This window comes from Microcebus murinus, chromosome 2 (genome assembly GCF_040939455.1).
Source record: "Microcebus murinus isolate Inina chromosome 2, M.murinus_Inina_mat1.0, whole genome shotgun sequence".
Classification (NCBI taxonomy): Eukaryota; Metazoa; Chordata; class Mammalia; order Primates; family Cheirogaleidae; genus Microcebus; species Microcebus murinus.
This window is the reverse complement of record NC_134105.1, coordinates 25,314,981-25,332,528: the sequence shown is the minus strand read 5'-3', so window position 1 is coordinate 25,332,528 and position 17,548 is coordinate 25,314,981. Positions and strand designations below refer to the sequence as shown.

The 17,548-nt window shown below is 35.3% G+C and overlaps 1 protein-coding gene across 8 annotated transcripts in view; it reads right to left on the bottom strand.

Moving 5' to 3' along the window:
* The window catches only part of ZMYM4 (zinc finger MYM-type containing 4), a 158,924-nt gene that overhangs the window by 7,625 nt on the left and 133,751 nt on the right, over positions 1 to 17,548 (bottom strand). For all 8 annotated transcript variants that reach the window (XM_075996460.1, XM_012765248.2, XM_075996470.1 and 5 more), the window contains 3 exons: positions 12,699 to 12,870; positions 12,441 to 12,536; positions 10,396 to 10,547 (listed from right to left, as the gene is read on the bottom strand). In XM_075996460.1, coding sequence (XP_075852575.1) covers positions 10,396 to 10,547; positions 12,441 to 12,536; positions 12,699 to 12,870 — 420 coding nt within the window. The remainder of the gene's footprint in view (positions 1 to 10,395; positions 10,548 to 12,440; positions 12,537 to 12,698; positions 12,871 to 17,548) is intronic.

Here is a 17,548-nt window from a genome sequence, read left to right as displayed (position 1 = left end):
GTTAACTGACATTATCTTCAGCACTAAGCCTGCAAGGTAAAGTTTTTTACTTCCTTTTTAAAACATGGAATAACTTTAAACAGAATAACTTTAAAACTCTTTAAAACAGAATGACTATTTTAAGAAACCCTTTACTGACTTCCTAAAACTGATGCACTGAAAATTAATTCTAATGTGTATTTTCCAAATCTTTTTTTTTCTAATTCATAATGTATATCTGCAGATATGCTCTCAGAAGATTTTTGTTTTTACCCTGGACAGAAGATGATTTTTTTTTTTTTTTTTTTTTTTTGAGACAGAGTCTCACTTTGTTGTCCAGGCTAGAGTGAGTGCCGTGGCGTCAGCCTAGCTCACAGCAACCTCAATCTCCTGGGCTTGAGTGATCCTTCTGCCTCACCCTCCCGAGTAGCTGGGACTACAGGCATGCGCCACCATGCCCGGCTAATTTTTTTTTTATATATATATCAGTTGGCCAATTAATTTCTTTCTATTTATAGTAGAGACGGGGTCTCGCTCTTGCTCAGGCTGGTTTTGAACTCCTGACCTTGAGCAATCCGCCCGCCTCGGCCTCCCAAGAGCTAGGATTACAGGCGTGAGCCACAGCGCCCGGCCTAGAAGATGATTTTTTGAAATAATATAGTGTCAGGTGACGTAAGGAAACCCTAATTTAGAAACTATCTATTTGAAGTATTCTAAATGGCGCTCTGAACTCTCTGGCCCAAAATCTAGCCCTCCAAAAGTTCAAGTCTAATTATAGGACATTAAACTATGTTAGTTAAAACCATCAACAACCATATCACAGGATAGAACACAAAAAACAATTTGAGTAGAGTTAAAAAAATGTATTTAGGCTTTCTCTTTCTGATTCTTCCTGGAGTCGGAAAAGGTTGGGATGGGGATGGAGGAGAGAATGTATTGAGAGTGCAGGTCAGGTAAAATCGAATGAGATAGAGAAACACAATGAACAATTACAGAATACTAGGCAGCATATGCTGAAACTTTTGGGTGTTTTTAAAATGTGGTATTTTAAATTTATTTATCTATGGCTATCTTGGTTTTCTCCATTCTATCCACATATGATTTGACGAAAATTATTACCATTTAAATTGATTCTGGCTAATAAAGATCACTTCAATATGCTTTATTATTTATTTATTTGTTTGTTTGTTTGACAGAGTCTTACTCTGTCACTGAGGCTAGAGTACAGTGGCCGAGTCACAGCTAACTGCAGCCTCCTGGGCTCAAGTGATCCTCCTGTCTTAGCCTTCCAAGTAACTGGGACTACAGGAACATGCCAGTGTGCCTAGTTAAATTAATTTTGTATTTTTTGTAGACATCAGGTCTATGCCACTCAGGCTGGTCTAGAATTTTTGGCCTCAAGCTATCTTCCTTCCTCTGCCTCCCTAAGTGCTAAGATCACAGGTGACAGCCACTGTACCCAGCCTCAATGTGCATTTCTTATGAGATCTCATCAAAGGCAATTTATGATCTTATTGCCAGATTACAGTTTTGTTGTTGAATTATATTCCTTCTTTTTCTTTTTTTTTGAGACAGAGTCTCGCTTTGTTGCCCAGGCTAGAGTGAGTGCCATGGCGTCAGCCTAGCTCACAGCAACCTCAAACTCCTGGCTCAAGCAATACTCCTGCCTCAGCCTCCCGAGTAGCTGGGACTGCAGGCATGCGCCACCATGCCCGGCTAATTTTTTCTATATATATTAGTTGGCCAATTAATTTCTTTCTATTTACAGTAGAGACAGGGTCTCGCTCTTGCTCAGGCTGGTTTTGAACTCCTGACCTCAAGCAATCCACCCGCCTCGGCCTCCCAGAGTGCTAGGATTACAGGCGTGAGCCACCGCGCCCGGCCCTCCTTCTTTTTCTTTAATAAAGTCATTTTCAAACTTAAAAATATTATATCCTTGTTATAGAGAAAGTTTAAAATACAGAAAAGGCGGAAGAAAGACTATTCAAACTCACCAAAGTCAGCTACTATTAATATGCAAGGATATTTTCAAATCTTTAAGAAAATTTCTTTATAAATATATAGGTGAATTTTATACATTTATGCAAATACATCAGTATATATAAAATATATTTTAAAAAAAAATCTCTTTGCCCTTAGATCAGGAACAAAACAAGAACACCTATTCTTGTCATTCCCATTCAACAGTGTACTGGAAGTCCTAGGCAGAGCAATCAGGCAAGAATGGGAAAGGAAAAGTAAAACTCTTTCTATAATATTTGCAGTATACATAGGAAATCTTAAAGAACTGACAGAAAACTAATTATTAAAGCTAAGAAGTGAATTCATCCAAGATGCAGAATGCAAGCAACACACAAAAATCAGTTGTATTTTTACAAACTAGCAACGAACAATCCAAGCAGGAGATTAAAAAAAACAGTACAAACAGGAAATTAAAAAAACAGTACCATTTACAATAGCATCAAAAAGAATAAAAGACTGGAGAATAAATTTAACCAAAAAGATACAAAAATTGCTGAAAGTAAAAATTAAAGACCTAAGTAAATGGAAAGATATCCCATATTCATGGACTGAAAGACTTAATATGGATTGTTAAGATGGCAATATCCTACAAAGCAATCTGTAGATTCACTGCTATCATATAAAAATCCCAAAGGCCTTTTTTCCCCAGAAATGGAAAAGCCAATCTTAAAATTCATATGGAACTTCAAAGGACCCTGAATAGCCAAAAGAATCTTGAGGAACCATACTCCCCTGATTCCAAAACTTACTACAAATCTACAGTAATCAAAACAGTGTAAGACAGGGCGCGGTGGCTCACGCCTGTAATCCTAACCCTCTGGGAGGCCGAGGCGGGTGGATTGCTCAAGGTCAGGAGTTTGAAACCAGTCTGAGCAAGAGCGAGACCCCGTCTGTACTAAAAACAGAAAGAAATTAATTGGCTAAATAAAAATAAAAAAATAATTTTAAAAAAGTGTAGCCTGCCCTAAGAATAGCATTTAGACCAAAGGATTAGAACTGAGAGTCCAGATTAAACCCATAAATATTTGGTCAAATGATTTTCTACAAGGGTATCAAGACCATTCAATGGGTAAAGAACAGTCTCTTCACAAATGGTGCTAGGAGAATTGGATATCCACATACAAAAGAATGAAAGTAGACCCTACCTCATACCAGATACAAAATTAACTCAAAATAGATCAATGGCCTAAATACAAGAGTAAAACCATAAAACTCTCTGAAAAAAACAAAACATGGGGGTAAATCTTCATGACCTTGAACTGGGCAATGAATTCCTAGACATGACACCAAAAGTACAAGAAATAACAACATAAAAAAAGAAGGGGAAAAAAAAGAAACTGAACTTAATTAAAATAAAAAGATTTTGTGATTCAAAGTACACTACACCAAGAGAGTGGAAAAAAAACCCTAGAGAATGGAAGAAAATATTTGCAAATCACGTATGTGATAAGAGTTTTTAATATTCAGAATATACAAAGAAAGCCTACAACACAACAAGAAGACACCCCAATTAAAAATGATAAAGGACATAAACAGACATTTCTCCAAATAAGATATACAAGTACATGAAAAGATTCACAATGTCATTAGGAAAATACAAACAAAAACCTCAATGAGATATCACTTCACACCCATTACAATGGTTATTTAAAAAAACAAAACAGAAATTAACAGATGCTGGCAAGAATATAGAGATACTGGAATCTTCATATGCTGTTGCTGGAAATGTAAAATTGTGGAACCACTATGGAAAAGTTTGGTGGTTCCTCAACAAGTTAATCATAGTTACTCCAAGACCCAGCAATTCTATTCCTAAGCATATATGGCAACAGAACTGAAAACAGGTGATCAAACAAAAACTTGTACATGAATATTCATAGCAGCACTATTCGCAATCATCAAAAGGTGGAAACAACTCAAACATCCATCAACGGACAATTGGATAAACAAGAGGCGGTATATCCATTCAATGGAATATTCAGCCATATAAAGGAAAGAAGTATTCATTCATGCTACAACAAACTTCAAAAACATTATGCTAAGAAAAAGAAGACAGACACAAAATGCCACATACAGTATGAATCCACTGATAAAAAATATCTAGAATAGGCAAATCCACAGAGACAGAAAGCAGACTGGATAGAGGGAGTAATAGGGAGTGACTACTGAATGGGTATGGGGTTTCCCTTTGGAGTGATAAAAATTAGTTATGGAACTAGATAGTGGAAATGATTATGCATCATGAATGTATTCATTAGTCCCACTGAACCATACACTTTAAAATGTTAAATTCATGCAGACAAGGTAGATGACATAGTTAAAAAAATAAATAAATAAAATGGTTAAATTTGGCCAGGTGTGGTGGCTCACATCTGTGATCCTAGCACTCTGAGGAGACTGAGGCAAGAGATCACTTGAGATCATGAGTTGGAGTCCAGAATGAGTAACAGTGAGACTTCGTCTCTACAAAAAAATAGAAAAAATTAGCTGGGCATGGTGGCACATTCCTGTAGTCCCTGCTACTCAGGAAACTAGGGCAGAAGGATGGCTTCAGGCCAGGAGTTTGAGGATAAAGTGAACTATGATGATGCCTGGGCAACAGAGCAAGACCCTATCTATCTCTCTCAGTCAATCAATAAAATTTACTATTTTATTTCATTTTATGTTACAGATATTTCCCATGTTTAAACAAATAAATATCACACTAAGCATATAGTTCTGCAAGTTACTTTTTAAGATGCATATCCCTAAGAATTTTCCATGTCAGTAAACATAAAAGCAAGTCATTCCTATTTAACTCTTGTACAGTATTCCATAATATGAACACATTATAGTTGAATGAACCATGATTCTTGATTAACACTTGCTGGTTTCTAGTTTGTTGCTCTTAAAAACGTTACCAATGAAAATACCAGTATATGTCTGGCTATGTACATGTGTATGTATTTCTCTGGGGACATATTCTGATCAACAGATTTGCTAGGCTGAAGAATCTATACGCATTTGAAGTTTTAATAGCCACTGCCAATTTGCCCTCTGAAAAGGCTTCCAATAGCATACATATATTTTCACTAATACTGAGTAGTATCAAACTTTTCAATCTTTCAAATTTTAATCCATTTAATTGGTGAAAATTTTCCCTGATTACAGCTGAGTACCTTTTTATATTTAAGATGCAATGCAACATGCTGATCACAATAACAGACCCTGACAAGTTGGACTATCTGGGTTCACATCTTAGTCCTGCAACTTACTACTTCTGGAACTTTATGCAAGTTAACTTCTAGGTGCCTCAGGTTCATAAATAAAAAATGTGGTAACAGTCCCTATGCTTCATAGGGTCACTCTAACAATTAAATGAGTTAATATATGGAATAGGCTGATCTCAATGCCCAGCATACATAGTAAATGATCACTAGGTGTTACCTGGTACATTGTGTCTATTAACAATCTGTGGTTTTTCTTCTGTTACTTGACTATTTGTATCTTTTGCCATTTTTTCTCCATTATTGTACAATTTTATTGATTTATAGGTGCTTTTCATACATGATGGTTAGTAAATCTTGGTTATGTATAGTAATACTATGAACTAAGTAAACACTCTCGGGTTGGGTGAAGATGTGGCAAACAGACTGACAATGGGAATATCAATTGTCTTAATTCTTATTGAGAGCAATCTGGCAATATGTAGTAAAAACCTAAAATAAAAACAGTTTATGTCTTTGCCCCAGAGATTCCGCTTTCAGGAATTTATACTAAAAAGAAATAATTAGCCAGTGTAAAAACATTTGTATAAAAAGATATTCAAGACTCAGACTTTTGGGGGGAGGGGGGAAATGGGCATTTATTGAAACCTTAAAATCTGTACCCCCATAATATGCCGAAATAAAAAAAAAAAAAAGATATTCAACAGACCACTGTTAATCACAGAAAAAAAAATCTTAAGGGAGATTGATAAAATAAATGACATCATCAATGTATTGTAAGTCATGATTCAAAGATGATCATGATATATCATTAAGTAAAAAGAACAGGCTATAGAAACATACATAAGAAATGATTTTGTTGTTGTTTAGCAGCTTTCCTTCACTGACTCCTTTTTCTCTGTTTATGTTATAGCAGTGTTGGGTAAGGTATTGATATTACAGTTAAGTCCAGTTCCTTTCTTTGTACTTTTCTTTCTTTCTTTTTTTTTTTTTTGAGACAGAGTCTCGCTTTGTTGCTCAGGCTAGAGTGAGTGCCGTGGTGTCAGCCTAGCTCAGAGCAACCTCAAACTCCTGGGCTCAAGCAATCCTCCTGCTTCAGCCTCCCGAGTAGCTGGGACTACAGGCATGCGCCACCATGCCCAGCTGATTTTTTCTATATATATTAGTTGGCCAATTAATTTCTTTGTATTTATAGCAGAGACGGGGTCTTGCTCTTGCTCAGGCTGGTTTTGAACTCCTGACCTTGAGCAATCCACCTGCCTTGGCCTCCCAGAGTGCTAGCGTCCAGCCTTCTTTGTACTTTTCTATATTTTCAAAATTTCTTACAACTAGCATAATTGTTTTTATAATCAGAAAAAATAAAAACAAGCAAGTTTAAGATGTCAACATAAGCAGTCTTTTAAAATTTCTTGCATTAAGGAAAATTTATTTTTTTGCCAAAATTCATAAAGGGTTCATAATATTTAATTATAATGATCATTTGACAATTATTTGTTAACTTAGGCCTTTTTAATAGTATTGTTATATAAAGGTTTTTACTAATATAAACAATAAACAAGATAAATACACTAGAAAAAACTTTCACAGGCTTACAATTTAGCTCACAAATTAAAGTATATTTTATAGATAGGAGAGTATATGGCATATAAAGTACTCAAATGTTTTTGATTAAAATCACTTCAATGACCATGCAGTATTTTACCACCAGAAAACATCTTATTTCTTAACGTCTGTACTGATAAAATTTTCTTTAAATCTGTAATACGGTATTACAATATTCAAGAGCATAGGCATCCTTGAAAATTTACCTAAGCAAAATGCATGCATGGTTCATACTAGGCACTCAATAAATTTTTCTTGAAAGAAACTATAAAAATCTTCTCATTTCTTCATTTAAAAAATCCTTTGGATCAAAATATAATAGGAAATTACAACAAAGGTGCCGTTTCACTTCCATGGGGAAATCAATGCTGCTTGTGTAACTGGCTACCCATCAGAAATATTGTTCATCAGATCTTGTATCATGTATAAAAATGAATTTCAGATGGATTAAAGATATCAATCTAAAAACACCAGTATTTTAGAAATTTATGAGAATTTAAATTTAAGTATTCAAGTAGAAAGACCTTACCAGCAACACAGAAAACCCAGTAACTATAAAGGAAACTTTTGAATGGCAAAATACAACATAAAAACTGAAAGATAAAAACATGCCAGAAAAATAAAAAAAAAAACATGCCAGAAAAATTTACTTCAAAACACTTATATTAGAGTTAACATCCCCTATGTAAAAAGAGATCTTACAGATAGAAAGGAAAAAATCCAAATGACAAACAAGATAAAAAGACATTTGACTTTACAAAAATTTAAAGTGCAAAATGAGGGCACAAGTTGATTTTTTTTATCCATTAGAGTAACAAAAATTAAAAAGAGAAGTGCTAAAGAGCACTCATACACACTGCTGAAAAGACTATAAATCATTATAACCATTTTGGAAAGTAATCTGAAAATATTTTAATATGGAAAAAATAAATGTTTTAATCTAGAAATTAAAGCACCAATTCATATACGGTATGCAAACAAAGTGTTTACTGAAGTGTTGTGTTTCAGAGCAAAGATATAGAGAAAAGGAAACACTTGTACACTGTAAATTGGTACAGCCATTATGGAAAACTGTATGGAGGCTCCTAAAAATATATAGAGAGAAATACCATATGATCTAGTAATCTCACTTCTGGGTATTTATCCAAAAGATTTGAAATCAATTTGTCAAGAAGATGTCTGTGTTTTCATGTTCATTACAGCACTATCCAACAGCCAAGTGATGGAACTGACCTAAGTGTCCATGAGCAGATGAGTGGATAAAGATAATGTGGTAAAAATATACAATGGAATGCTATTCAGGAAAGGAGGAAATTCTGTCATCTGTGACATGGATAGAAATGGAGAACATCATGCTGAGTGAGTGAAATAAGTCAGGCACAAAAAGACAAATACTGCATATTTTCACTTACATGTGGAATCTAAAACAATTGAACTCATAGAAACAGAGAGAGAATGGTTGTTACCAGAATCTGGGTGGCGGGTGTGGGGTGTGGGGTGGAGTTCTGTGTATGTGCTGGGGAGATTATAGTCAAAGGGTAAAAAACCTCAGACAGAAGGAATCAGTGTGCTTTTCTAGAGATCTATTGCACTGCATGGTGAATATAGTTAATAATAGCGTATTGTACATTTCAAAATTTCTGAGAGCGTAAATCTCAAATGTTCTCACCACAAAAAGTATTTGAGGTAATAAATGTATTAATTAACTTGATTCAATTATTTTATATTGTATCCATGAATCATAACATCACTTTGTAGCCCATAAATATATAATTATAATCTGTCAATTGACAATTTAAAAAAATATAGAGTATAGCTTTTAAAATATTTATTACATTTAAATATAAAATTTGCAACTATATTTTAATTATTAAGAATATATATTGGTATATTGAACCAGAATGTGTCATTCACAGAAAAAGAGTAAATTAAGTCTAATAAATTAAATCCTGATTTAATTGAAATCTATTAAATTTAATTAAATATACTCTGGGATAAAGAAGAGCAAGGATAAAAAAGAGAAAGAAACAACCTGAATATCTAAAAGAAAAAAGGATGATAACCAGCATATTTAAACTCTGCAGTATTATACACATTTTTTAAAGAAAGGAGTTTGATTTACATTGGCCTGGAGAGATATCCCCATTGAGAAAAGCAAACTGCAAACAAATATGTATGGTATGGGTCCCATTTTGTTAAAAACTAAGCAAAGCAAAAACTATTAATAAACAGATACACATGTATAAAGGTATAAAACAGAAGAAGGCATAGGAGGACACCTATCATGCCACAACACTGGCTACCGCAGGGACTAGGAATGGAAGGAGATAAAGTTTCTTCATATGCCTTCACTGTTTTAACAGTTACAATGAGCACATACCACTTTTGTGATTAAAACCCAAAACTTTAAGAACAAAGAAATGTCTAAAATACAACAACATCACCATATAAATGGAAGAAAATTTGACAAGAGAGAAAGGAAGAAAATCAACAACATCCAGAGCTCTAACACCCAGAAATGATGACCATTATAAACATTTTGTATATTTCATTTTATTAGATATCTATACTATTATGTCAACATAGTGGTACACATATCATTTATATCCTTATTCTGTTCATTAATGCGTTAATATTAAGATTTTTATGTTACTAGAAGCCACTTTGTGAATAACTGTTATTGGCTACATAATATACAATTTTATGAATATATTATAATTTAGTTGACCATCACACTTTGGTGGGCATTGAGGTTATATCAAACTTTGCACAATAATGTCTGAACTTCAGAGTATTAACTTGACCAGATATGCAAAAGATGAATTACTGGCAAAAAAATATGCAAATTTAAAAATACTCCTGAAACACATGCTTAAACTGCTATGTAGAAGAAGCCCCATCTCACAGAACTATTATCAACAATGTGTTATAGTTTTTGATCTTTGCTAATGTGATAGACAAAAAATGGTGTATCTATTATTTTAATTTGAATTTTTAAAATGAAACTACATGATTTATACATATACATATGTATACGTATACACACACACTTACACACATATATACACACACCAGCAGTCATCCACATTATTTCTTTTGTGAATTGCTATTTATGCCCTTTTTGTCCACTTACCTATAAAATACACCATCCCCAATTTCTTTTTTTTAATCCCCAATTTCTGTTATTCTATTAAAAGTCTCAATTTAGCTTACAAAAAGCTATATGATCAAGATTATTTTTTTTTGAGATAAGGTTTCCTCTGTTGCCTGGGCTAGAGTGCAGTGGTGTCATTATAGCTCACTGCAACTTCAAATTCCTAGATTCAAGCCAATCTTCCTGCCTCAGCCTCTCGAGCAGCTAGGACTACAGGTGCATACCACCACACCTGGCTAGTTTTTCTATTTTTGTAGTGATGAAGTCTCACTATGTAGCTCAGGCTAATAAAGACTTTTAAATCAGGGACAGTGGTTCATTAAGAAGAGAGTATAAAAGCAATACCAAATATATTAATAATTTTTCAGCTTAATTCACATGTTCTCTCATTAAAAATGCAATTAATTTTATAATAATTGTTTAATTTGATACCTGCTGAATTCCAAGGCACAAGTATAAGATACTGTCTGGATCATATTTTTCACCATTTGGTCTCCGCACCTCTTGGATAAACTGGCATAAACCCAAACTCAACTCAGCAAAAGTGCAGGACAGAATATCTTCCTTCAGCTTGACAGAGCGGACTGGTAGAAAGGTAGAAAACAACTGAAATATTAACTTATAACAAGCATGTAATAATAATATTACTTGATTCACTGAATAATTCAATATTACTGTGCCCCAGGCATTATCAAGTGGTGGATACATACATTAAAGACAAACTGTTATCTCAAGGCTATTTCAGTTAAGGAAATAAAGACAATGCAGTGCACATAGTACAATAGGTGCTATGATAGAGGTTATCTATAAACAGGATTCTATGAAAGCAAATGAGAGATAGCTAATAGGGAAGAGTTAGATTTGGAGGGTGTAACACTGGTGCTAGACCTTAAAATGTGACAAAGAGTTAAACAAGTAGATAGGTAAAGAATTCCAATCTGAGGATAAAGATTTCCCAAAGTCTATTCCACAAAACACTAATGTCAGAGCTAGAGAAAACTGAATTTCTATGATCTGATAAATTTGGAAAACATAAGATACTATATTCATCTCTGAAGAATTTATAGTACCTGATGGTACATAAAGGCTCTGTGAATATCTGTAAAAAGAATGCTGTTTAACTTTCTTTAGCTCAGATTTATTTGAATATAGAACACTTCAAATAACATATAACATCCTCATGCCTTGGAAATGCTAGACCACAAAAGTGAAAAGGTTCAGGGACTCAGGTGTACAGGAAAAAAAGCAAGGACAGGCAGAGGCAAATCACCAATTAGCCTCATATATCATATTAAGATTTGGAAGACAATGAAGAACTGAATTAATTTTGAGTAGTGGAGTTATTCAATTTGATTTGTAAAGGTCCTACTGCAATAGTTTGATCAACATTGTGGGGTCAGAAGTAAAACACTCTTCAAGTCATTGCTCTTCTGCATTTACACAAGATTGCACACACCTGGGCTCCCCTGAGTTGGTTTTGCACATGGCAAGTGGTATCTCATGAGAGCAAAGACTATGTCTGACCTTTTCATCCCAGTATCTAGCACCATACCTGTCACATAATAGATATTCTGTAACCATTTTCTGGATGAATAATAGAAATGGGTAGGTAGTCTGAGGCTCAAAGTGAGTGGTTAGGAGCCTAATAAACTTCCATAACAGGGATATATTTACACAACCTTGGAGCACAGAGATTATACTTGATCTGCAGGAACTTGAGTCAGTCACAGTCCAGAGCAATGATTAACTGCTGCAATAAGGAGGTTACATGTACCCAAAATCCAGCAGGGGTCGACTGAGGTGAAGCCAAGAGCACATACAATCAGCCAGGTGTATGAGAGAAGGTATATAGTCGGAAAGTGGCAAAAAATCTAGTTACATGGACATACTCATCCATACTTGCACCATCTCATTCCAAAAAGACTGTATACATATTTTACATAAAACACAGATAACGAAAAAGATAAATTGAAACAAAAATTTAGAACTGGATGTCAAAAGAACAAAAAATGAAAACTAATGTAGGCCTTAAAATATATACACTGTTGCTTTACTTGAAATGTTTATTTGATTCCAAATTTCCTGGCACCTTAAGTAAAACCCATAAACATTGTCAGTTATACAAATCACACTGTTAGGGAAAATTCCTACAGGTTTCGGAAGCAAGGCTTTTCCAGGTATTTTTCTCAAAAAAGAAAATTTCACACTAGGTTTCATATGAGTTATTATAAGACATAGGGCTCACGAAGACATATTCTGAGCCACTTGCATAGTTAGAAATGAAACAAAATTTCTTATATGTGCACAGTAAACTCATGATCCAAAGACCTTTTATAACATCTTTAAAATTGAGGATATTAATTTCTCTTTCTAACCTTAAGACTCCAAATTTTAAATAATTTTAAATATTCAATTTACAAATTTAACTCAGTAATATCATAAATAACTCATACAAAATGGAAAGAAACAAGTTTTACCTCTACAACCTGGCTCTGAGGATTCTTGAGAGAGTGCATGGTCTTGAGCACTTCCTAAGGGGTCGGAACATGGGCTAGATGAGGCATGTTCAACTCCTGACAGGGAAATAAAAATAAACAAACAGTTTAAATGAAAGTTTAAATAAAATCAAATTTTAAGTTTACCTAAAATTTATCCCTTTTGAATACATTTATGATTTTATTTATCTCTGTCTCTCCCCACCTAAATCAAGACACAAATCCATGCTGTGTATTTACCTCCACATTTTAGATCCCCCTGTTCTTCCTTGGCATTTTTCCACTGAACCCAGTTCTTCCAGGCATTTACCCCATACATGTATTTCAGTGTCATCCCAGACACTGAGCACCCTTGAAAGGCTCCTTGAATTAGACTCCTAGGCTCCACAGCCACTATAGACTTCTTCCGTCCCTGTAAGAATTCCAAAAATTTACAGAATATAAAATTTAGTTTTGAATCTTTAAGAATCAGGGATCTCAAAGCTGGAAAGGGCATTAATTTATGGAATATGCAATTTAGTTTAATATCCTAAAGATTCAAAGTTCTCAGAGCTAGAAAGGGTTTTAGAGATTAGATCCAATCCATAGGAGGAGGAATGAAAAAAAGCTTAAACATAGGAAAGACTGTAGTAATCAGAGGTCAGTGAGGCCTGCACTCCCTGGGCCTGGGCTGCCTGTCCCCACCCTGCACGGCCACTCAGTCCACTCACTAGCAGGCTCCCACTCTCACCTTGCACTGGGGTTGTAGCACTCCCCAGTAGGGGCACAGTGCTGCATGCTTTGAGGTTAGGATAGGTTGTTGCATGGCATCGCGGGCTGGCAGAGGCCAACGACCTGCACACAGGTACAGCTGTTGAGGGATTACAAACATTTGGGTATGAGCTGGGCGCCGTGGCTCACATCTGTAATCCTAGCACTCTCGGAGGCCAAGGTGGGAATTGCTTGAGCTCAGGTGTTCAAGACCAACCTGAGCAAGAACAAGACCCTATCTCTACTAAACATAAAAATTAGCCAGGTGTTGTGGTGTGCACCTGTAGTCCCAGCTACTTGGGAGGCTGAGGCAGGAGGATCGTTTCAGCCCAGGAGTTTGAGGTTGCTGTGAGCTAGGCTGACAACTTAGCACTCTACTCAGGGCAACAGGTGAATGACACTCTGTCTCAAAAACAAAACAAAACAAAACAAACAAACAAACCAAAAAAACCCAAACAAACATTTGGGTATGTTCCAGATACTAGATCCACCCAATGAAGTCAGGATAATTGTTATTATCACTCAGGTCTATTTAATGGCACATACAAATAGATGACATTTATAAATGTCATACAAATAGATGACATAGATGACATATTATAGCCCAGATAACATTCTGGGCTATAATAAGCCTCAATAAATTCTAACTATAATGGAATTAAATTAGAAACCAGTGATGAAAAGATGTCCAAAAAACCCCTCCAATATCCTAAATTAAACAGCTCTCTGTGTCAAAGAAACCATAAATACAATCAGAAAATATTTTGAACTTTGAAAATGAAAACAAAAGTATACTAAAATTTCTGTGATGGAGCTAAAGTAATACTTGGAGGGACATTTCCACTATTAAAATGCTATAAGGAGAAAAAAAAAATTTTTTTTTTTTTTTGAGACAGAGTCTCTCACTCTGTTGGCCGAGCTAGAGTGCCCTGGCGTCAGCCTAGCTCACAGCAACCTCAAACTCCTGGGGGCTCAAGCAGTCCTTCGGCCTCAGCCTCCCGAGTAGCTGGGACTACAGGCATGTGCCATCAATGCCTGCTAATTCTTTTTTCCATATATTTTTAGTTGGCCAATTAATTTCTTTCTATTTTTTCAGTAGAGACGGGGGTCTCGCTCTTGATCAGGATGGTCTCGAACTCCTGACCTTGAGCGATCCTCCTGCCTCAGCCTCCCAGAGTGCTAGGATTATAGGCGGGAGCCACCACACCAGGACAGAAAAACTTAGAAAAAGAAAGCAAATTTAAACCCAAACCAAGGATAAAGAAGGAAATAATTTCTAAAAGAACAAAAATCAATAGGAAAAAAAGACAAAAAAATTAATAAATTAATAAAAGAAAATTTCTTTTAAAAGATTTTTAAAAGATGATAAATCTCCAGCTAGAATGACCAGGAAAAAAGGAGAGAAAACACAAATTACCAATAGCTGATCCTGAAGACATAAAGAAGATAATAAGGGAATACTGTAAATATCACTATGCCAATACATTTGACAACCTAGATGAAATGAACAAATTTCCTGAAAATTTGTTCAAAGCTTACTCTAGAAGAAATAGATAACCTGAATAGCCACAGAAATAGAACTTATGGTTTAAAACCTTCCCATAAAAAACTTCAGACCCAGATGGCTTCACTGTTGAATTCTATCACAGTTAAAGAAATAATGTAAATTATATTTCAGAAAATAAAAAAGGAAAATACTTATTTTATGATGTTACCATTACCCTGATAACAAACCAGATAAAGTCATTACAAGAAAACTATAGATAAATACTACTCTTGAACACAGACACTTAAAATCTTAAAATGTCAGCAAACTAAATCCAGCAATATAAAAAAATAATAAATATATCATAAAAAAGTAGGGTTATTCAAATAATACAAGGTCAGTTAATCATTTGGAAATAATCAAAAGGTTTCACCATTTTATCAGACTTAAAAAAGGAAAGCCAGGCCGGGCGCTGTGGCTCACGCCTGTAATCCTAGCTCTTGGGAGGCCGAGGCGGGCGGATTGCTCAAGGTCAGGAGTTCAAAACCAGCCTGAGCAAGAGCGAGACCCCGTCTCTACTATAAATAGAAAGAAATTAATTGGCCAACTGATATATATATATAAAAAATTAGCCGGGCATAGTGGCGCATGCCTGTAGTCCCAGCTACTCGGGAGGCTGAGGCAGCAGGATTGCTTGAGCCCAGGAGTTTGAGGTTGCTGTGAGCTAGGCTGACGCCACGGCACTCACTCTAGCCTGGACAACAAAGCGAGACTCTGTCTCAAAAAAAAAAAAAAAAAAAAAAAAAAAGGAAAGCCAGATAATCATCTCAATAATGCCAGAAATCTACCTGACAAAGTTCAATACTTAAACATGATAAAAAAAAAAAAAAAGACTTTCAGCAAATATTGAGTAGAAAGGAAGTTTCTCAACATGATAGAGGCTATCTATGAGAAACCTAAAGTAACATCATACCTAATGCTGCAGGACGATATTCTTTTGCCTTAAGATTCGTAACAAGGCAAGAAAGTCTGTTCTCACTATTAATAGTCAACATTGTACTGAAGATCTCAACTAGTTCAATGAAGCAAGAAAAAAAAAATGGATTCAGATTAGAAAGGAAAAAGTCAAACTGCCTTTATTTATAGATATGATTGTCTAGATAGAAAATCCTAAGGATTTTATTTGAGCAAAGTTATAGGACATAAAGTAAATATTAAAAAATCACCTGTATTTCTTTTTTTTTTTGAGACAGAGTCTCACTTTGTTGCCCAGGCTAGAGTGAGTGCCGTGGCGTCAGCCTAGCTCACAGCAACCTCAATCTCCTGGGCTCAAGCAATCCTGCTGCCTCAGCCTCCCGAGTAGCTGGGACTACAGGCATGCGCCACCATGCCCGGCTAATTTTTTTCTATATATATATTAGTTGGCCAATTGATTTCTTTCTATTTATAGTAGAGATGGGGTCTCGCTCTTGCTCAGGTTGGTTTCGAACTCCTGAGCTCAAACAATCCACCTGCCTCGGCCTCTAGAGAGCTAAGATTACAGGCGTGAGCCACCGCGCCTGGCCTTCACCTATATTTCTATGTACTAATGAGGAACACTGAAAAATGAAATTAGAAAATAATACTATTTACAACAGCATCAAAATATTTTAAATACTTATGAAATAAATGTAACAGAATATAAGGAGACTTGTAAAATGAACCATATAAAACATTATTGAGGCTGGGCACGGGTGGCTTCACGCCTGTAATCCTAACTCTCTGGGAGGCCGAGGCGGGCGGATCGTTTGAGCTCAGGAGTTCGAAACCAACCTGAGCAAGAGCGAGACCCTGTCTCTACTATAAATAGAAAGAAATTAATTGGCCAACTAATATATATATATATATATAAAAATTAGCCGGGGGTGGTGGCACATGCCTGTAGTCCTAGCTACTCGGGAGGCTGAGGCAGAAGGATTGCTTGAGCCCAGGAGTTTGAGGTTGCTGTGAGCGAGGCTGACGCCACGGCACTCACTCTAGCCTGGGCAACAAAGCAAGACTCTGTCTCAAAAAAAACCAAAAACCACTATTGAGAGAAGTTGAAGATAACTTAAATAAAAGGAGAAAGCACCATATATATTCATGGATTAGATGACTCAAACTGGCTAAGATGTCAATTTTCTGATCTATGGATTCAAGACAGCCTCAATCAAAGTTCCAGCAGACTTTCTTGTAGAAACTAACACACTGATTCTAAAGTTTATATGGACATACAAATCACAATTTAGAAAAAGGGGAACAAAGTTAAAGCATTTATCTTCCTAATTTCATGGCTCTTGAAAAGGTATAGTAATCAAGACAGTTGGTACTAGTATAAAAACAGACATATAAATCAATGGAACACAAAGGAGAGTTTCTGAAACAGACCCACACATATATGGTTGACTATTACCAAGGTTGCCAATGTTATTCAATGGAGAAAGGATAGTCTTTTCCAAGAGCAATGCTGGAATGATTGGATATCCACATGCAAAAAAATGAACCTTGACCCTTGCTTCAACTCATACATGAAAATTACCTCAAAATAGATCACAAACATAAAAGCCAAAGCTATAAAACTTCTAGAAGAATATATAAGAGAATAGCTTAGGTATGAATTAGACAAAGACTTTTAGACAAGATATTAAAAGACATGATCCATAAAATAACTAAAATTGATAATATTTCTCAAAATTAAAATGTACTATTCATCATTAAGAAAATAAAAAGGAGGTAACAAAATACTCCTTTTTTAAAAATTAGCTCTACTGAGTTATAATTACATTTAAAAATTATAAGTTCTAAGTGTACAATCTGATGGACTACAACAAATGTA